Here is a 21,954-nt window from a genome sequence, read left to right as displayed (position 1 = left end):
TACAAAAATATTATTTTTTTGTTTAGCAGAAAACTACCAAATAGAAAGAAGAAAAGATGCTACAAAAAACAAGAACTTCATTCGTCTAATGCTATTGATCAGTAGTTTAATGTCACAGAATGATCCTTTTTTTTTTTTTAACCAAGATGTGCTTCTGTATTGTTCCTCAAATAATGTATTGTCTAGGTCTTAATCAAGGCTTAACATTTGCATTTTTCTTTATCTTATTGTTTCTTTCTCTTTCACACGGCCATGGCAGATCTCACTTTGAGAACACAGCATTTCTTCTCTATGTGGGGCCAAACAGAAGATTCCGAATCTAATAAATGCTAAATTTTTCTCTATAGAAGTCGTTCGTAGCAGAGATGAGAACACTAGCTCCTGAGTAGATGTCCAACCTTCACAGCTCCAAGAATAGCAGTGCGTCAAAAGGTTTCTGTATAGTTAACAGGGGAAAATATCAGCTTCACACAAAATGATGTGTGGTGTTGTCATTTTGGGCGAAGCTGCAGTGTTCTGTGGATATATGCCAAATCCTGCCGTCTTGTTTGTGACAAGCTGTGACAGAGAAGAATGAGGCCTCATACAGTATATGAGGTCACTTGCTGGATTCAAGCGTGACCATCCCCTCATGTGTGTCCCTCCACCCATCCATGCCTTCTCCTCCCTTCGAGTCACGCCCTCTCACTAGTTTTCTCCATGCTCTCACTCTGGAAAGTATTTGGTATTCAATCCAGTTTGAGAGAAACATTTGTTAGCTTGCTTTGAGACACTTGTTCTCTGTGTTAACTCAGTTTAATTAGATCTCTGATTGGCTTTCAGTTAACATCATTGTGGTTTTCATTAACTGAAGCACCTCATGAGGAGCATATTATTTTCTTGGTGCTCCATGCACTTCAACAGCTTCATTTCCACAGAGATGGGTGGCTCAGCAACCAGTGTCACATTGTATAAATACTGTACACCCACATGCGGTATGTTTTGACATGAGACTGAGAGGCGATCCCCAAACTTTTTGAGCTCATGTTCAGTCTCTTTAAAACTACAAATAATCGTGTCAAACTCCCAGAATGCTCATCTAAATTGTTTTCTACTTCTTCTCCTTGAATTAAGTCATGATTTATATCAGCATAATTGGGAGGACAGCTTGCTACAGTTCTAAAACAATTACTCACAGGCACAAACCGAATACATCTCTTTGTTACTGTGATAATACTCTCTATTTTATTATTTTGTATGATTCATTTGGAAATACACATAAAAATTTAGCCCAAATAGAAGCTGTGAATATGTAAAGTTACACAATCACAAACACATAAACTCTGACATTTACTACGGACACCAGGGAATTCAAATAAGCAATAAATGGTATCTGTGTTAGTGTGGTATTTCTCTGGTGGAGAAAGTCTATCTGTACTGTTTTGCTGTACATAAATTAGTGCTGTAGTTTCTATGATAACCCACTTACATAACATGTGAAACATGATGCAAATTTACCAAAAGAAAGAGAACGTAGTTTCATTGTGTTGTTTGTCTGTCTGCTTGTTTTGAGGATCTCAGTAACACAGATAATTAGTTAGTCTCTGCAACGCTTGTGTGTAGTGGAAACCGAGAATGTGATCAACAGATGTCTTTTTGTTAGAAAACAGCGAATTTAGGCTTTTTCTGTGCATACAAACACACACTGAACGTGCACACACTCCACCCTCTGGAGGATAAAAATGATGCTGACCACCCTGTTAATTATAAAGCATTTCTCCCATCAGGCCTTGCTCCTGACATGCCATTAATCACACATGCTCTCTCCTCCTTTCCTGCTATCGATTGGTATAATTATGACTCTGCTCAGTTCTGTTTTTGTTTACGACCAACTTTATTTTTTGATCCTCACTTCTCAAGTTTTGTTACTGCTTTCCTCCTCTTGTCCTTACCCTTTGCCTCTCTTTTTGTCTTTTTTTTATCCCCCCCCAATCCTTTCTTAGACAGTAAACATATATGGTTGCGACACATACACTTTTTTTTTCAACAGTATCATCAGATTTATCAATTATTAAAAGCATCAAAAGTGAATGCAATAATGAATCCTCCCTGCTTCCTCTTCCACACCATCTCTTGCTCTAACTGTATACCTGTCTATCACGTTTTTTTTTTGTTTTTTTTTCAGATGAGTCTGCTCTGAAGATGAACAGTGTGGACCACATCCCACAGACTTTGGCCAGTCACATCCGTCTCCCAGAGGAGTCTCAATCCCAGGCTCTGGAGGGAGGCAGCTTCGTACCTCATGGCGCTGACATGCTGAAGCCGGATCCAAGGGACACCTTCTACAGCAGTAAATCTGCCACTCATTATTTCGTGCTTCCCCCCTTTTTCTGTCCTCTTTCTGATTTTCAGGCCTGTCGTTTACTCTGACTGCCTGCTCGACTGTCTGGCTCACCGTCTCTGGCGCTGTCATTTTAGCTGGATTCAAACTGTCATTTTGTCTGGTCGGCTGTGTTAAATTGTTTTGTGTTTTCTGCCTTTTTCTGTCACTACTCTGATAATCTCCCAGATTTCTGACTTTTTAAAGCATATTTGTTTGGCTACGCTGTTAAATATTGACCTCCCCTTCCTCTCTCTCTCTCTCTGTCTCTCTCTTCAGTCCCGATGATCGACCCCTCTCGCCTGGAAAACGTTCTCCCCGCTTGTCTCTACTCTCCAACCTATGTAGTCAAAGATTTTCCCATCGCCAGATACCAGGGCCTGCAGTTTGTAAGTCCCCTTCCATCTGGGTCACAAAAGAATGGCATTTTTCTCGCTATCAGTTTGTGTGAGGCAGCGTGGGTTTGAATCGCCAGTTCTTGCTCAAATTAGACTTGTGGGGTCATCAGAAGTGCATCCAGTTGCGGCAGTAGCCTTTCAACCTGCTGAGAAGTAGTTCCTTCACAGAGTCATTGTAATATTCACATCAAGTGGACAGAGAACAGAGAAGGTGCGTCCATGTTGGTTTTGAGATTACCACTGCTTCAATCTCTGTATCAGACAAAGCATAAAGGAAGAAGGCAGCCGGTAGTGTTGAGCGCTGCTCCCCCCTTTAGGGCAACACAAGTTACTGCAGCAGCTGCAAGAAAGAAGGATGAACTGGAAATAAGAACCACTCGTCACACAGCAAATCTGTTTTACATTTGACACCTAAACAAGGGTGTGTAGAGTGACTGATTTTAATTAAAGTCTGGTGTTAATCCAAACCTCACAGAATACTGACAAATAGAAATTGACTCCTCTTCCTGGTAGTGTTTTCTAGGATCGTTGCCTTTTTGATTGACATTTAATTGTTCTTCAGGTCTATCTGTCTTTCGTCTACCCCAATGACTTCACACGTCTCACCCACATGGAGCGAGAGAACAAGTGTTTCTACAGAGAGTCCCCTATCTACTTGGAGAAGTAAGGACATTATTGCTTTTATCTGTTGGAGAGCTAAGGGGACATTTGTCTCTGTCTTGTATATATGAGGCAGTACACTGATTATGCAGAATAAGTGTTCAAATGTCTGTGAATTTGATCGCAGTGATTAATGTGACCTCTCACTCAGAGATTAACTTTATTGTGCTGCAAGACACATTGAAAATTCGACCTTCTGTTAATACATGTGGTCGTGTGTGTGTGTGTGTGTGTGTGTGTGTGTGTGTGTGTGTGTGTGTGTGTGTGTGTTGCATCTTGTTTTGTCTGCAAGGTTTGGTTTCTACAAATACATGAAGATGGATGAGGAAGAAGACGACAGACCGTTCTTCTTTCCCAACCCAGATGGTAACTAATAATGAGCAAACACACATTCATACATGCTCCCAGACAAGTATACATCCACACATGTGCGCACACACATTCAAATTTGAGTCTCCTTCATGTTTCTAGATTTCCTAGAGGAAGAGGAGATGGTAGATGCAGAGGATGAAGCAGAGATCGTTGGCACACAGTCGCCCAAAAAGCCCTCTAATCCCAGCCAGACCGGCCATACCTCAAACCCTTCTCATCAGCACTCAAAGCCTGGGCCCACACCAGCTGGCCGAGAAGAGGAGGAAGAAGAGGAAGACCCTAATGATGAAGAGGAGGGAGCAGTCAACAGTATCATACACTCCAGAGAAAAGAGACATTTTCCTCACAGAGATAGACAGATGGGGAGGGATCTGGACAGAGAATGGGGAAGAGATCACACCAGGGGGAATATGAGACAGGATACCAGCAAGGGACTTGAAGAGGCCCAACTAAGGGTTCTTCAGCCCGACATGGACAGTGTGGTTAGAGGTCGCTCTCTTTCCGGGATGCACACTGGTCCTGCAGAGCTCGACCCTGTCAGAAAAGGAACGGGTGGTGGAGGAGGAGAGAAGGGAGCTGAGACACGGCCTAAACTCAGCAAGTCTTCGCTTCTTTTCCCCCAAAAGTCCTCCCTCTCTGCCCTCGCCAGCAGAGCCCGGCAGATCCTCAGCAACTCTGCCCATAGCAACCACCTCCACGATAACAACAATAAGCTCACTGGAAACAAGAAGGAGAAGAGGGAGCAGAACAAGATCTACATCACCAGGCCCCGGCCTGCAAAGGAGAGGGAGAAGGAGAGGGAGAGGGAGCAGCGTCGAGAGAGGAGGGAGGAGAGGGCATCTCGCCACCCGAGAGAGGTTTTCCCAGGAGTCTTTTTGTACCAAACTGGGAAAACCACCAGGCTGGTCAACCTGGGGGCCAAAGCACATGGTGGTGGAGGTGTAAACGGAGGCAGGAGCCTAATTAGTGCCCCTCAGCTCTGGCCCAACCCCCCCACAAAAGAAGGTAAGGCATCCTCTCACAATGGAAGCATCAGCATACAGAATGAAAGTGTACAGAAGTCTAGCAACAAAGCAGCAGGTGCAAAACAACCAGCGAGAAGCAAAAGGAAAGGGGAGTCCCAGGATTTAAAGAGTACCATCACAGCTGATCTACCTAGAAAAGGAGAGCTCCTCATTAAACGATCCTATCACCAAGATCCCCCTCCTCCTCTGGTTACCCCGGCAAGGTTAAACTCTACAGAAAACGCAATCCAAGGTCAATCACAGGTCACTTCTTATCTCCGGACTTCAGAGATTACAGAGTCCCAGCAGCAGCCAGACCCAGACCCCAACCCAGCAAACTTGGGCCAAGATACAAACCGCTCTAATCCTGAACCCGACCGTGATACCGAGCCAGAGCCAGAGGAGGGCGAAATGTCGGACTACAGCTACGAGGAGGTCGAGGCTCGGCCAGGTTGGGCAGAGGAGAGCATCAACTGGCAAAGGACCTTCTCAGTCAATCCGATGGACTTTGAGCTGCTGCGCTCTGACTGGAATGATCTGCGCTGCAATGTATCTGGCAACCTCCAGCTGGCAGAGAGTGAGGTGGTGGACGTGCTGGCACAGTATATGGAGAAACTCAATGAGCGCAATGGAGGGTGAGTATAAAGGGGAGGGAGGGGGAATAATATGAGACAAAGAGGGCTTATGTTTCTCTGCAACCTTGTAAGTTCAAATGCGTTTTTTATGTAAAGTCCAAATTAATTTAACGGAGAACATATTGGTCATGCCCTGGTGCTTTGACGTCTGGTTAGTAGACCTCAGTGTACCGATTACCATTTTCTACAGTAGTGCTTACAAACCTCGATGTGATCTGTGTGAAGTAGTTTCTGTTTTCATTTTCCGCCTCCATCAACTATGCTAACTTCACAGCGCCACAGATAATGAGCGTTTCTGAAGTGGTCTGCCTATACAATAATGAATCCAGTTGTTACAATGATGTATGAAATAGTGTTTTCTTTGTTTCATATCCTATTTCCGAGTGTTTACAACTGTTGTGTGTTTTCTTAATGTTTTCCATCTGTGCCGCAGGATCTACACCCTGCTGCGCATCATCAACATTGAGAAGCGGCGCGACTCGGCAAGAGGGAACCGCTACCTGGTGGAGCTGGAGCTCATGGAGAGAGGCCGCAATGTGGTGCGTCTTTCAGAATACATTTACCTGCTGCTCCACCGCGGCAGGCAAGGAGAGGAAAGCCTGGAGAACACCGACTCTGCCCCGGCCTCGGCTCTGGCTTCGGTCCCCTCTGCTGCCACGCCCAGCCTCACCACCCCACCGCCACCTCCTCCCACCAGGTCCCCCGCCCGGCCCGCAGCGACGCCGTGGAGCACTGCCTATGCTAAGCCTCTGCTCTGCGAGCCAGTCATGCTGCAGTGGAGGAGAGATGTCATGGTGCACTTTGTGGTGCCAGGTCAGTCAAATGATCTCTTCCGAATACACATCATTAAAGTACTTTTCAGAAGAGTAATTTCTTTGAATTGTTTTGTTTTCCTAACTTCCTGTCCCATTCTTTCTTCGGTCCTACTGTCCAACAGTGAAAAACCAGGCTCGATGGGTACAACAGTTTATCTCTGACATGGAGAAACTTCATCGGCAGACAAAGGATGACAACTTCAGCATCATCATTGTCGACTTTGAGAGTGAAGACATGGACGTGGAGCAGGCACTTAGGGAGAGCAGTGTGCCAAGGTGTGTGCATGCAACACAAGCGACTATGAAATATTCAATTCAATTCAACTTTATTTATATAGCACCAAATCACAACATAGGTTATTTCATGGCACTGAACACATTAAAGTCTGTACAGCAAGACTTTATAATATTAAACAGAGAAACCTAACAATTCAACATTTCCCACATAAGCTAGGAGGGGAAAAAAAACTCCTCTTTAAGGGAGAAAAACCTCCAACAGAGGGAAGAAAAAACTCCCTCTTAACAGGAAGAAATCTCCGACAGAACCAGGCTCAGGGGTGGGCGGCCATCTGCCTCCACCGGTTGGGGTGAGAGGAGAGCATAGAGAGAAAAGGACAGCATAGAGATAGAAGAGAAGAACTGTTGGTGGAGACGACAAGCGCAGGGCAGAGACATGCAGCTCCATGAAATATGACTTAAGATAAATCATAGAAGATTTTGTACCACTTAACTTTGTGTGTATATTTGTGTTTGGGCAGATATGAGTATCTTCGTAGAGAAGGGAACTTTGAGCGCTCAGCAGGACTGCAGATTGGAGTGGACACGATCGAGGTCAGAGACACAAACACACAGAGGGAAGACAACAATATGTGAGCTGGCATGAAAAAGGCACTCACTGAAGGTCAGACACTCACACTGACCACATGACCTTTACTGGCTGATGGACAGACGGGAAGAACACTCATGCATAATGAATACATCACTGCTAGGCTGGTCTGTCACGGGTTGCGGATCTCGCCCTTATCTCCGAGCCTCCTCCTGCCTCCCTTGGCCCGCTCCCACAGAGCCCAGCTGTGGATGACGGGGAATTGCTTAGACAGATAGCTGCATTTCTTCTGTCATGTGTATACCATAGCTGTCACATCCACTCCCTCTCACAGGTTATTTGTGTGCATGGGCCCTTACACCATTCTCTGGCTGTCTCTCTATCACATACGCTTGCACACCCACCGATGGGGGGCTCGGAGCGGCTGGAAATTTTGACAGACATTGATCCGTCAGTCGAGTGTCAGTGCTGTCATCGAAGGATGACAGGGCTGTCACTCATGTCTAAATGACCTGCGGGTTCTTGAAGTGAAGACAAGCCACTGATGCTGTGCCCAGACTTCGCCGCTCTCTTTTAACCCTACAATCCCATATAAGGGATATGCAAACATTCACACTTGCAATAGCTCATACACACTATCACCACACACACTTTTCTTCCTCCTGGTACACAGGAAGATTTAGAGATTGTTTTGATTTAATAAACATGTATGTGAGTGTTTGTTTGCATTTTCTCTCACAGGATAGTCACAGTATCGTGTTCCTGTGTGATCTGCACATCCACTTTCCTCTCAACATCTTGGAAAGCATCAGGAAGCACTGTGTTGAGGGACGCCTCGCTTTTGCCCCCATTGTCATGAGACTCAGCTGCGGTAGTTCACCTCAGGAGCCTGATGGTAACACACAAATACACACACACACACATTACAAGCATGCAGAAATATGTCTGTCCTCATACAGGAGTAAACACATTTACATATTAACAGGTTTTTTTTTTTTTTTGTCTTAACCACTCATTAACCAGTTACAGACAACTACTGTACTGTGAATTAAAAATTTCCCTCTGAGGGATTAATAAAGTATATAACTATCTATCTATCGACAGGTTTCCATGCATTTTCATGCATAATAAACACACTTGCATTAGGAGCATATACAGTGTCAGACTTTCTTTTTTATCATAATTACTTGCTCATAGTTCCCTTTCTTGGCTTTCAGGTTACTGGGAGGTAAACGGCTTCGGCCTGTTTGGAATCTATAGGTCGGATTTTGATAAGATTGGAGGAATGAACACCGAGGAATTCAAAGACCGCTGGGGTGGAGAGGATTGGGAGCTGCTAGACAGGTAACCCTGCAACAATACAGCACAAACCCTACTAAAAGCTTTCTAAATAAAACATTTTGTGAGAAAGGGTGTCTCTGTATAGTAGATTTTAGAGTTAAACATTAAAAGCCTCTTAAAGGCAGAGTGGGTTTTACATAGAAGTTTGTGTATTGCAAGCTTCCAAATGTTTGACTAACGAACATTTTGGACAAGATCTTTGACAAATATTGAACGTGTGAACGTACGTCCTTCTACTAACATCAAGAAAGGATGCTTCTATTAAAACTTAGAAGCAGCCAATTAAAGGGTTTGTTTACAAAAAAAAAAAAAACACCTCTAGCCCTTGAGCCAGGCAGATAGGTTTAGTTTCTCTAGATTCTGTCCAGGTTTTAAGATGTCCATCTCCCAGGTTGCTGCCTCCATGGCAGAAAATTATAAATGTTGATGAAATTTGTATTTCTTTTAACTTTTAAGATGTATTATGTGTATATTTAACCATCACAAACAGACTTTTACTGATATTATTTGTATACGATTGGAGGGAATCTCAAGCCTGGCAAGTTCAAAACTTGAACAAATAAAACCTAAACTATCTGTTTGTCTAAAAGCCACCCAGATGTAATCACAGTGACCTGACAACAAGAAAACAACTGTGTCTTTCCTTCCCTTCCCTCCAGGGTGCTGCAGAATGGTTTGGAAGTAGAGCGATTACGCTTGAGGAACTTCTTTCACTACTACCACTCCAAAAGAGGCATGTGGAATGCCCAAAACAAGAAAACTCCAAAGGGATAGCGCCCCCTGTTGGTTGGAGGATCCAAAAAAAAACTACCTGCAGATCCACTGTGTGTGTGAGAGAGACCTGTTGGAGCTCGCTCACTGCCTGAACTCTGCCTTTTTTTGAAACAGGCTTTTGTCAGGGACACCTTTGTTTCGACATCAGGCCCTCTTGTGCATTTGTCTGTGTGAGGGGAACTGAGTCCAAATCTGAAATTTGGAGGTGTGCTTTTTACTGTAACGCAGACAGACGTGAGTCATCACTTTGCCTCACTGACTGAACTACTGTACAGAGAGAAGAGAGTTATTTTTCTTCTCCCTCTCTGTCCTTTTTGGTGCAATGTTTTCAGACAGACTGGAAAGCAGCTGTGTGTGTGTGTGTGTGTGTGTGTGTGTGTGTGTGTGTGTGTGTGTGTGTGTGTGTGCGTGTGTGCGTGAGTGTGTGTGGGGGGGGTATGTATATATAAGTGTGTGCTTGTGTGTGAGTGTGTTGCCGCTTGTGTGTGCTTATGATGACAAGAAGCACCTTTTTTCTAACCAGGAGATGTGAAGACAACCTAAGATCTTTTTCTAACACACTCCCACACGGGGAGCCTAATAGAATGTGTGTCAAAATGTTATTCAGATAGATGCAGACATGGTGGCGTAGCTCGAGTAGAGGAACCCTGTGTTTGGTAAAGCAGTATTTCTAAATACATCTCAACTACTACCTGTTGGATATAATTTAACTAGAGCGACTGAGGTGCTGAACTTCTTGTTATAACTGATATTATGAACCACAGAACGTTTTCTAATCAGGAAAAGCCCTTTTCCAAACGGATACATCATTTTTATATCTCTCTCTGTCCCTCTCTCTCTCTGTATCTCTTTTCTCTTCAATTCTTCCTCTAACCTTCTCAATGTCACACTAATTTGTCTATTTATATCTGCTAAAACATCATTCTGTAATATCAGTTTAACACATGATCATTCATATTGATGCTAGCTATCTGTTATAACTGGATTTTTTTTTTTTTTAATTTTTTATTATTGACTTACGTTTGCTCTGCTGTTAGGTATTTAAAAGGGTTTTTCATTTATTCTGACTAAGTAAGGATGCACTAACAATTGGTCTGCTACTTGCCATTCAGAAACACTGAATTTGTGAAGAAATCACACTTTAAAACTCTACTGACTATATCCTTTATTCCCTCCAGATCTCTAACCTCATTGTCAGCTGGAACAAAAAACTGTAAAAGGGGGAGCAGGGATAACAAAAAGCTTTTCAACGTTTGATTTAATGTTATCATACCATTGTTTTGAGCATTTTCTGAGCTGAGTGGTGCATTTCAGATATTGGATTTTAGGGATTAAAACTATATTCCTCATGAAAATACCAGAGACAGGGAATGCTCTGCTGTTGAAAACATCGACACTTTTATTTTGGGCTTGTTTAAGGCTCTTACAGAAGGAGCAACCAGTTTGTGTGTCAGACACAATGCGGCAAGGCATGGCTGTTTCACAAATGTGTGCCTTTATCAGGGTTTGGCTGCAGGCAGTTTTTTAAACTAACGACTGAAGAGGGCAGGGACAGACAGAAATACAATGTTATTTATCAGCAGGCTGTAATGTCACTGTAAATTCAGCAACACTGTAAAAAGAGGGAAATAACGTCTTTATTGGATTACAGACGTGTCAGTGTGTTTGTTGTGCAACTTATTATTGTAAAAGAAAGAATGACATAATTGGGTTGAACTTTTTGATGATATGAAGTGCTCACTGTTGAGGTAGACATAGAGGTAGACATGTTAAGAATGACTACTGAGTAGGAACAGAGGGTGTAATGGAGACTCCCTGGCAGCTGCAGTCCAGCAGGACCCCACCTGCTCCCATTATTTTGACTGGAGGCCGGGCTCCTAATGCCTATGTTTATGCAACATGGTACTTATATTGACGGGGAGAGGCTGGAGGGTTCTTGGCTGGACATATATATGGATGAGTGCTAATGATCTATTATTGACTATATGATTGTCAAAATGCCCTCCAAGACCCTTTTTTGTCTCTACAGGAAAAAGGTCTATACTGTACATCATTTAACACTGACATGGGACTATTTAAAAATAAAGGAAACACATTAAATAGAAGACTATATTATATATATATACAATATGTATATATGTACATATATACATATATATATATATATATATATACATATATATAAGAAATATAAAAATGAAAAATAGGAATATACATTCCAAGGTAATTTCTGTGAAATTGTTTTGTAGAGAAAAGGTTTTAAGAATGTATTGTACTTTTATTTTGATTTGTTGGTTTTTTGCAAATAAAATTTTATGCTTACGTCCAGATAATATTTTACATGTATTTTTGTTGTTTGTTTACTTTTTTATTATTGTCTCCTCCTTAAATATTTGTCAAATTAGAGCAAAAACTAATGTAGTCCCAATAATTCCCAATCTGACCACATGGTGGTGCTCCACCCACAGAGGCACATGTACCTGGGGTGTGTTGACTAAGTGTGGGATACCAGACAGTATAAATGAGTAGACATTAACAAAAAAAATTCCCCTCCCACACATGAACAAACACACCCACAGTGTATCAGGTCACTTCCTCTATGCAAACAATTCAGCTATTCCCGACAACATGTGAGTACCTAATTTTGATTGTGTGACATCATAAGGCATATTTATGTAAATCAAGCAGAATTTTTGTAACCAAATCCACAGAATTCACTTAAAAGCATAAAAGAAATGTCTGTGTTAACTTGTCAAGCCTTTTCCTTGAGATCTTTTTCTTAATAAACTAAAATAAATAATAATAATAAATAAAGCATATTAGCTAGATTGAGAAATATTTAAACTATAAACTACTTTAAGTGTGTTTTGCCAAGATTTCAACAGGCCCTAACAATTTTATTTGTAGCTACAAAAACTAAACAATTACATATTATTTCATGTTAAAACCCTCTGTGACCCTCACTCTGTTTATACTCACTACACTATTTAAATTCTTCTACCATCACGTATTATGACCAAAGCAGAGAGAAAAGCAAACATTATGATCGTAACAATTAAAATTCCCTGCAGAGCTGACATGTTTTGGACCACTTTTAATCATTTGCAGAGTTGTCATTCCCCCCTGTGCGCCGCTTTGTTCTGGGTGGTGGGCTGGCTTGACTTCTGCATGCACACAGAGAAAGACTATGAGGTAAGCACTGTCCACACCACAGCTACATGAGGTCTGCATGAGTCAAGTGCTAACCTCCTGTGATTTCCTCTACGCCCTGAGTGTCTTCTGCTCTGGAGTATAGCTTTGACTAACAGCACCAAACTGGGGAGGTTAACTGGACTGCAAAGATGACTCCCTGAGTTCCCCTGACTGAGTAATTCATTGTGTGTGAGTGTGTATCAGAGTCAGTTTTTTCACTTTACTGCTATGTCCTGTAACATTTAGGTCTGTATATGTGCAAGAAAAACATTCATTACAGCCACTTTCACAATATACAGCAGTCTCACAGGCATGCAGAGCAAGTGTTCAGCGCTATACCCATTATGTAATAGTGTTGGACTGTGTCCCAATGGAGACCCACCCTATACCTGTCGATGTGACTGCAGAGTGATGAGAAGCAGGCACTCACGGGCCTCTTCGACATGTTTGCTTTATTTCAACTGAAGCATGTTACAGCACTTAACCAGGAAACACAAACAGAGATACACGATGATCCAAAACTCGTAAGAGGGTTTTCTCAGACTTTTCTTTTTGTGAAAGCAGGAGCTGCCTGACACTTTTTTGGAATTATGTCTGCTGCACTGGTACTAAATGAGCATAATGTCGAGGACTAGTTAATCCGATTTCCTCAGTTGAAAGTGAAAAATCAGAAGAAAAATAGAAAGAAGAAAGACATTTTAACACTTCAGTCTCCTTTGTAATCCCAAATTAGCTTTTAAAATGCAATATCACTGAAAACCCTAAGCCTCATCAAATTCAAGCAAACACTACTCCACCTTTTACATCCTTATCGAAGGCTTTACAGATTCAGTTTCTGCTGCAGGTTGCAGGTGAGATTAGCTCATGTGCAGGCAGCAAGCCAAGACCTGTGAGTGAACATGAGCTGGAGTCTGGCTGATGGTTTTGTCTCCTAGTAACTCACCAGAAGAAACATTGGGGAACTAGGCACAAATTTATAATAAAAATGTTTTTGTCAATTAAATCATATTTTAATCATTCTCAATTTATGATAACAAACAAATATTGTGATCCCAAAGTTGCTGAATTGATGTGAAGATTTTACAATAATGCTGTATCAGTGTGTTGAGCGCGCTCGAGCAAATAGGACACACAAGTTAAGGAACTTCGTTCGTTTGAGGCTCATTCGAGGCAAAAGAAAGTTTACTTTTTCCTCCAGCTGAGGAAACCTTTGGGGTGTACTCTAATTGGCTGACGTAAGTATCAGCTATCTCCTGATTGGTTGCTGAGCTGCTTCCGTGTTGTCATTCAGCAGCAGTCCCTCCCTCTCAAACATCTGTAGATGTCAGAGTCCCTCCGGCAGCCTGTTCGTTACGCGGCGCAGTCAGAGGAGAGTCATGAAGTAAACTCGGACTATTTACACGGTTATCTACGAAAACTTAACAGTTTGCAATCTGATGAGCGGATCAAACGAGGCTTGTTCTCATGAGGGAAGTTGAGTGTGGCTGCACTCAGAGAGCGAGAGGACATTTGGTCGAAGGTTAAAAGACTGCGATTACTGGAGGAAAGTTTAAAACCCTGTGCTGGTCGGGGGGGAAAGGTGAGACTCAACTTTTTCTGACTGTCCCGCTTGTTAACAAGAATACTGAGAGGTTTCATCTGCCTGTTTAGTAGTGGTATTTCGCTGCCCTGCATTGAACTACACTCAGCAGCATGTCAGACAAGTGTTGCGCCGTGTAACCAGTTCATCCAGCTCGGCGGGGAGTTTCCACGACTGCTTGATTGACTTTCAGGTAAACCTCAGACGAGGTCAACAAAGTGTCCCTGTGAACGCACTTGGGCAATAATGGCTGGTTTGAGCAATGTCCACATGAAAACCCTGGAGGACCTGACGCTGGACTCGGGCTACGGGGCGGGGGACTCCTGCAAATCCCTCAGCCTGTCCTCCTCCAAGTCAAACTCCCAGGCCTTCATGACGGCCCCTCACCGGGGGAACTGGTGGTATTACTCCGGCTCCATGAACAGCAGGAACAACAGCTGGGACACGGTCAACACGGTCCTTCCCGAAGACCCAGAGGACATCTTCTCCAAGTGCCCCCGCTTACCTGAGCTGGAAGAATTCCCCTGGACCGAGGAGGAGGTGGCCAAGATCTTGCGTAAAGTGGCCGAGAGTGGGAGCATTAAATGGGGGCCCACATCTGTGTTCTCTCCGGAGGCTGTGAGGCGGCTGTCCGCTCTCCTCCGCAGGGCTCTGATCCGCATCTCCAGAGAGGCTCAGCGGCTCAGTGTCATGCACTGCCGTTGCACACGCTTCGAGGTGCAGAGCGCCATGAGGCTGGTGCTCAGCTGGGCCCTGGCCGACCACTGCGTCTCTGCTACGGTCAAAGCGATCTCCATGTACAGCATGAGCGCCGGTGAGCTGCTGAGGAAGGGCAAGTCCGCCCGCTGCGGCCTCTCCTTCTCCGTGGGGCGCTTCTTCCGCTGGATGGTGGACACCCGCATCTCTGTGCGCATTCACGAGTACGCGGCAATATGCTTAACTGCGTGCATGGAAGCTCTGGTAGAGGAGATTGGAGCCCGGGTGCTCATGGCCGAGCGGGGTCATCCAGGGCCGGAATCAGGGTCAGGATGCGCCCCCGTGAGTGCAGAGGCCCTGGAGGGGGTGGTGAACAATGACGCGGAGCTGTGGGGAGTCCTGCAACACTATGAGCACCTGATCTGCGGGAAGAACGCCAACGGTAAATATGTTTTAAAGTCTCCTTTCAGTGCACTTAAATCAACAAAATGTCCAGTTGTTCTGCGGGTAAGCTGATGCAATGTAGCTTTCAGTGACCGTTTTGCTCGCGGTAGGCTAATTGCATGTCAAAATTCATCCCAAACATTTTTTTCCCTGTCACACTTTCTCCTTCCTGAGTGCTAGTCACAACTTTCCACTCCCTCACAATCCATGTGTGGAAAAGGTGAACCGTGGGCTGCTGCTGGATACAATAGCAGCTCTTTGTGCATAAGCGTTTGATGGATTTGTTGCTCATTTGACTTGTCAGAATTGGAAAATAACAGTGCAGACACATCTGATATGAACAAAGGAAGCCTTTTCTCTCCGACCGAGGTCACACGAGGAGAAATGACCGCTGGATTCTGTGTTGCGCCGAGAAATCTGATTCACTGTCATCGGTCGGTTGCAAGATTGAGTCCTCACATGTCACTCATGTTCTGCTGTTGTGATTAGGGGTGCAGAGAGCCTTTCCAGTCCTGTTGACGCAGCGCTCTCTTTATGCTGACTTCACTTCTCTGCCTCTTACTGTGTTGGCTACACTACTTTAAAATCCTCCCTTTCTTCCATTTCCTCATCCTTGCACTCCTCTCCTCCTTTTGGACAGATGCCTTTCACTCACCACCATGCGCACATATCTTACATCTCACTCTTCCTCCTTTCTCTTCCAGCTCCAGCTGTGCATCCTGCTCCCTGTCCATTTGTTCCCTCCACCATCACATCCCTCCTCAATCAACTCTCTTTCTCAGCCCTCTTTCTCAAACCTTAGTATACTCATAGAGCTCTTTCCATGACTGTTTTGGCAGCCCAGTGTTGAGTTGATTCATGAGCTTGTGTCCGGACAATGTAACCAGCCTTTGTTTTGTGGCCCACTACCAGCTCCCTGGAGCAGAGCTTTTTACTGCAGCACAATGGCCTTTTGTTGTGTGATCATACAGCTTAGCTCAACACGGAGGGAGTGAAAACAAATGCTGGGGAAGCACACTAGTGTACATTATGCACAACAGAGAGAGAGAAAATAAGTGGACATAGCCAGTATGACAGGGCTGCAATTAGAAGGCTCACCACTGATCTGAGTTAAGACATTAACATGCTAGAACACCTTTCTTTGCAAGAATGGCACGCATGTGGCGAAGAGGCCCATGTTGCCAACTTTGTAAAGATCTGAAATCAATCAGCATTTAACACACACGTACACACTTATTCACTTCTACATTTTAAATTCTGTGGAACTTCCACTGGTTTCATCATCACATCCGCTCCATTTTCAGCCTGCATGTGCTAAAAACAAGAGTGCTGCTGTGTGCTGAACTTGCCTGTTATCTGGCCATGTGTTTAAGTTGGAGCTATTTCATTGCAAAATACGTTAAAGAGCAGCTTTTTTTCCCACCATTTAACCAGATGTCTTTCGCTTTGGTTTAGACCAGCCTATTTTAATTCAGTCATTGGCTCTGAGAAAGACCTGTGTGTGTGTGTGTGTGTGTGCGTGTGTGTGTGTGTGTGTGTGTGTGTGTGTGTGTAATAACAACAGACTATTATTCTGACCACCCTAGCTTTTTATAGGCCCAGGACTGGGCTGTGGAAGCCACATACCCCTCTACCACCTTACCACCTGACATCCCACACCCAGAAAGGGTCTTTCTGAAACCCTCCTGCTGCTGATGCTAAACAAAAAGCAAAGATCCATTTTACCTTTTCAAACCAGATCGGGTAGACTACTGATCATTATGGAATGGCACAATCTGATAAAACTCTGCCTTCTCACTTGATTTCTCTTTCTGACTCTTTTTTCTTTCTCAGGGTCTGACCCACATCTGGAACTCTTTAAGTCAGAAATGACTTCTACGGCTCCAATAACAAAACTGAAAACTCCTTCCCTCCCTCCTCTCCTCTTGCCCTCTCATGCTCAGTCTCGCTTTTGGCTCCCTCTTCTTTTCCTCTTTTTTTTTTTTTTTTTTTTTTTTTTTTTACTCTGCCATTGCATTCACGTCCACCTCATCTTTATCTGTTTATTTTTTTCTGGTCTACAGGGAGTGCATTAGAGGAACCCAATTGTAATGTGCCAGGATCTTATTCATTACACATGCACACAGTTGCCCGAGCACGTTCACATTGCACACCACTGCAACCAGTCTAGGCTGCTTTGCATGTGTTCAAATGGCTCCACAGCACTAGTTGAACTCAGTGCATAATACCACTATACAGAGGAATCTATTTGTCATTCATTTCTCCTCACAAGGAAATAGCATGAGCGAGCTCCTTCTGGTATAATTTGTATTGTTAGTACTGTGCTGCATTTTAAAGTGCAGAGTAGTAGCTCCACTAATAGACAATGGAAGTGGCTATGAAATCATTGATCTTTATGACTGGCACACAGATGTTTGTTAAACTCTTGTCTGGCTTGAAGGACAATTTCCAAGTACAGCTTTTATTTCTTCTTCTCAGTTCTCAGACTTTGTAGTTGTTTTCCATAGAGGCAGGCATAGTAGCAGGGTCATTAGTTCTTGAGCATGGAGTTTAACTCTACCACCATCTCCATTCAAGCTTTTCTGTGGCCAATAGAAGAAAATTGCGGTTGCTCTATGGCTCAAATGTGATTAATTGCATGAATTTGAAGCAGGGACTTGGTGAAAGAGAGCATTCATGCTCAAAAATAATGTACCTGGACAGATAAGTGTAGATTTGGTCCAGTACTAACATTAAAGCAAAATTCAGTCTTCCTTCTCCAGCTCTGTAAAAGTAGTAAAAAGGCTGCTATTGGTTTGGGGTGCACTGAGAGAGTATATGATTTGCTACTCAGTATTTCCCTAAATATGTATTTAGCCCAGAAAGAGGCGTGGGAACAGTGGGCAGAAAGATGTAGGGAGAGCAGCCCAGCACTGTGGTCAACACAGATGGAGAAACCAGCACTCCCACAAAATACACTCCCTGTTCCACAAATCTGGAGCAGGATCAAATGCACTTTTGGGATACATATGAGGACATTAATATTATGGTGAAATAATATTAAGTCCATGCTTGAGTGTTGGGCACGCTGCAGATTTGCTCGGGTATTAATATACAGTCGTTGGCCTTAACCATCCAGTTTTATTCAGGTTATCCTCGTGAACACTGTAAGCAGGCAAGTGTTTACGTTAAGTCAATAAGTCATGTAGCTTTAGTGGATAATCAGGGTTAAATCCTCCACAAAACATTACAGTTTATGTTTGTGAGTGTGTGTGTGTGTGCGAGTGTAATGTGCGGGTGCATGTACCACCCCTGGCCACACACACACACACACACACACACACACACACACACACACACACACACACACACACACACACACACACAGAAAGTGATGGTCCATGTCACTGCTTGCACTGGCTTCTTGTCTGGTCCCAGCTGTAAAAACACTGACCCATTAGAGTGCTGGTGCACACGTGTTTCAATAGGCTCATCTGTGGCGGTTTACGTTTTTGTTTTTTTGCGAGTACTGACCATTCTTGGAAAACCATGAGTAATGCTTTCACAGATATGATACTGCAAATGATTGGTCTGGCTATTGCAAAGCCAATAACATGGATTCTGAATCCTCCCATTGATTTCCCATCCTCTGATGCAGGTCATTGACTTTGTGAAATTAATAACGATCAAGTCAAATAACCATCTTAACAGACTGTGACTCCCCTGTGTGTGGCTGGTATTTAATTGCTCGTCTCTCTTTTTTTTTTTCGAACTATACAACCATTCATTTTAGCAATGCTCTTCCTATTGCATTACAGCAGCATGAGTCATGCGTCTTAACACTGTTTACAGTAAAGCACTGATAGGGATGAAGCAAAGAGAGATGAGGATGACAGATAGTCGAGGGGAAAAAGGCCAAGTGACATAAATAGAGACACAGAAATAGTGACTGCAAACTTGAAAGCCTTCATTGCTTCATGTCTTGATTTAGTCTTCCTCATCGCATTCTTGGAGAGCAATAGTTTAGTCTTCTGTTCACAGAGAAGAGGAACGGTCCAATTGATATTAAATGTCTTAGGCTTGTTTACATTGGTGAATGTGCTGGAGGTGTGTCAGAGTCATCGCTGTGGTTCTCAAGGGAATCGGTCCTGCGCGTAGGGTTGGGCTTGCAGCCGGCGCAGCTAATGAGGGAAGCAGGACGACTGGCTGGAAGATGGTTGGAATATTGGATGAGTGCATTGCTTGAATGGTAGCAATGGTTTGAAAGGAACCACAGTGCAACACATCATCCCAGAGTGAAGTCTGGCTCAGAGACCGCACTGCCGCAAACACCTGTGTTTGCTTGGTCATTATAATACTGAAATCTGAGTGTCAGGTGTCAGAAGTGAAAAGTCTGTCGTAGACTTACGAGCTTTGCTAGTCAATCAAACATGTGGTACTTTGGCACTGATATAGGAATTGTCAATATCACCTATAGTTTTAATGCATTTCATACATATTTTTGTGTAAATATGATTCACTTTTATTTTTATTCACATGAATAAAAAAAAACTCCTACTTGGGTAGAAACGAACAATGGACTTAAATATATTAGCGTCAGCCTGAGGTTACTTAAAATGCACCTCGCCCAAAGAGTCTGCACACATCACAAATCCAGAAAAACATGACTTCACATGTAAAAGTACTCGGGTGTAAGAAAATATGGATCACTTGAGTATCATGTTTTATTTTCAATGAATAGTGTACAGGTAAAGATTTGTGACTGTTAGAAAAATTACTCAGAGGCTTGGTTCAAAATCAAACATATCGGACATTTATTCTTGCAAGAAGGAGCAAATACATACCACCTTCAAAGAGAGGTGTCCAGCATTGCTCCCAGATCTCCTCCATAGGGCAGCTTTTATACAGTGGGACAAACAATTGACAGTCACCCCTAATTCCTTTGCATGGTAACACTGAGTTGGTTGTAGGTCACAAGATAAGGACACAGGGGAGTCGTCAATTAGATGCGGAAAGTAAAACAAAAAGGAATCACTTGCAAATAAGAGAGAAAACAAAAGAGACTTTTCGGAGCCTTCTTGACAAGAGGCTTTCCGGAGCCACAATGCAAACAAGAGGAAGAGGCAAATCTCTTTTTTCCATCAGTGACAATTCCTTCCTCAGATTGCACAAACAGTAGTGTTATTTTTTCAATGTATTGAACCTTAAACCCCATCTCATTATTTGCATCATATTACCAGATTCTTGCCAATATGCAGCCGTAAAAATAAGTACACATACACACCTGTGCACAAATGGAATAGTGTTGATACACAGCAGAACTGAAGTTAGGAATTTAAAAATAAAGATGACATAACCAGAACATCTTTGAAAGTGATGAGTCACTAATGCAGGGCCAAACCCAGTGATGGACTTCGCACAGGCACGTCTCTAATCAAAGTACTTGTATGATGTTGCTGTGAGCCGGAAAAGAACCTTTCTTCTTGGACTGAGGCTGAGGAATCAATTGTGTTTTTGAGCACAAATGACAGAAAATTCTGCACAAGCCAATCAGTGTTTGCTTCTTTGGATCATATTGGCCTTGGTTGCTACAGGTTACCAGCCTTTGTTTGGCCATCCTGCCCATTAATCTATAGCTACAGCAACTCAAGCCAAAAAGGAAAAAGGGGTACGATGGCAACGTCACGAATAATGGCTCAATATTGGCCTGAATGTGTGAGACTAAGGTGCAACAGAAGGTGAAATCAAACTTTACAGTTTAGACACACTAAGAGGGGATAGAGCAAATCAAGGACTTTCTTCATGTAACATTTACGTATTGTGGCATATATTTCTACTCTCTTCTCTGCTAGAGAAGACAGGCATATCTTACCTTTACATAAGGTAGAAATGGTACAAAAATAGTTTTCATTAGAGTTTGAGGCAAATATGTAAAGCTAAGAAATAAATAGGCTACCCATTAAATAAGATGGTTTTGTGTATATTTCCTTTCTAAATCTTCAGGTCAAAATATGCTCCGAAAAGTAATATTCAATACACAATATACTTTAATTGTGATTTAAAATGCAAAAAGGACTATATGCATAACATACTCCTCACTTACAGTAAAAAAATGTAAATGTCTTTTATTGTGTGCACTCAGACACAAACAAAGTGCAATCATACCAAAGCAAGAAATTGCTCCGAAAAGATTCTCGATCCTGCCACCACACCACCCTCTCACATTTAACTCGGAGACGGTCTGATTAAGTGTTACAGACCATGGTTTGGTAAAAAAAACACATTTAGACAGTGCTCCATTCAGTCTTTAATTTGGTTGTTCAATGCACATCAGTTCCGCCTTGCCTTTAAACATTTGTTCAGTTCAAATATCTCACAAAGAGCAAACTTTGAATAACTCTCCTTCTCTGTGTCAAACCACAAGCCCCTGCTAAAATAATCAGTTTGCCGGCTCCTTACCCGGAAAAATCAATGCCAACCATCACAGTCCTAATTGCTAATAGGCATTAGCTGGCATGTATCAGTTTCTCTGCATGTGTGCTTCAGCAAAACTGAAGCCAGCCACTGTAGTCGATTTTGTGGGTGATTTTGTGGGTGATCTGCTTGTAATATTTAATTACACACCAACAGATCAGATGGGACAGCATAGAGGGGGATCTGCGAGTGTGTAGTTTAAGGGGAAACAGATTTGTATGACCAGGGATCGGATATAATAACCCCTTACTGTGTTCTCTGGTGAAATCTGTTTGAGTCCAGCTGACTTATCTAGGTTGGTTCGAGCCAAATCTCTGCAGCTGAGGAAGAGTTTGTGTCCGTGTGCAGGATTGCTTCAGTGTATGCATGTATCCGTGCCAAAGGAAGGGCTGTGATCACTTCAGCC

The 21,954-nt window shown here is 43.1% G+C and overlaps 2 protein-coding genes across 2 annotated transcripts in view; both read left to right on the top strand.

The window, feature by feature from the left end:
• The window catches only part of b4galnt4a (beta-1,4-N-acetyl-galactosaminyl transferase 4a), a 126,452-nt gene extending 114,928 nt beyond the window's left edge, over nucleotides 1-11,524 (top strand). Inside the window, exons 10-20 of the mRNA XM_069162195.1 lie at nucleotides 2,165-2,329; nucleotides 2,639-2,748; nucleotides 3,320-3,420; nucleotides 3,710-3,783; nucleotides 3,889-5,428; nucleotides 5,862-6,241; nucleotides 6,366-6,519; nucleotides 7,002-7,074; nucleotides 7,811-7,964; nucleotides 8,287-8,413; nucleotides 9,070-11,524. Of these exons, the coding sequence (XP_069018296.1) occupies nucleotides 2,165-2,329; nucleotides 2,639-2,748; nucleotides 3,320-3,420; nucleotides 3,710-3,783; nucleotides 3,889-5,428; nucleotides 5,862-6,241; nucleotides 6,366-6,519; nucleotides 7,002-7,074; nucleotides 7,811-7,964; nucleotides 8,287-8,413; nucleotides 9,070-9,184 (2,993 nt within the window). The 3' untranslated portion in view covers nucleotides 9,185-11,524. The remainder of the gene's footprint in view (nucleotides 1-2,164; nucleotides 2,330-2,638; nucleotides 2,749-3,319; nucleotides 3,421-3,709; nucleotides 3,784-3,888; nucleotides 5,429-5,861; nucleotides 6,242-6,365; nucleotides 6,520-7,001; nucleotides 7,075-7,810; nucleotides 7,965-8,286; nucleotides 8,414-9,069) is intronic.
• Nucleotides 11,525-13,707: 2,183 nt separating this feature from the next.
• Nucleotides 13,708-21,954, top strand: part of abtb2b (ankyrin repeat and BTB (POZ) domain containing 2b) — a 44,528-nt gene continuing 36,281 nt past the window's right edge. Inside the window, exon 1 of the mRNA XM_069161967.1 lies at nucleotides 13,708-15,093. Coding sequence (XP_069018068.1) covers nucleotides 14,202-15,093 — 892 coding nt within the window. The 5' untranslated portion in view covers nucleotides 13,708-14,201. The remainder of the gene's footprint in view (nucleotides 15,094-21,954) is intronic.

Source organism: Embiotoca jacksoni, unplaced genomic scaffold, assembly GCF_022577435.1.
Source record: "Embiotoca jacksoni isolate LCO1_2020_lvr unplaced genomic scaffold, fEmbJac1.0.p SCAF_3, whole genome shotgun sequence".
Taxonomy (NCBI): Eukaryota; Metazoa; Chordata; class Actinopteri; family Embiotocidae; genus Embiotoca; species Embiotoca jacksoni.
This window is presented reverse-complemented; position numbering and strand designations above follow the sequence as displayed.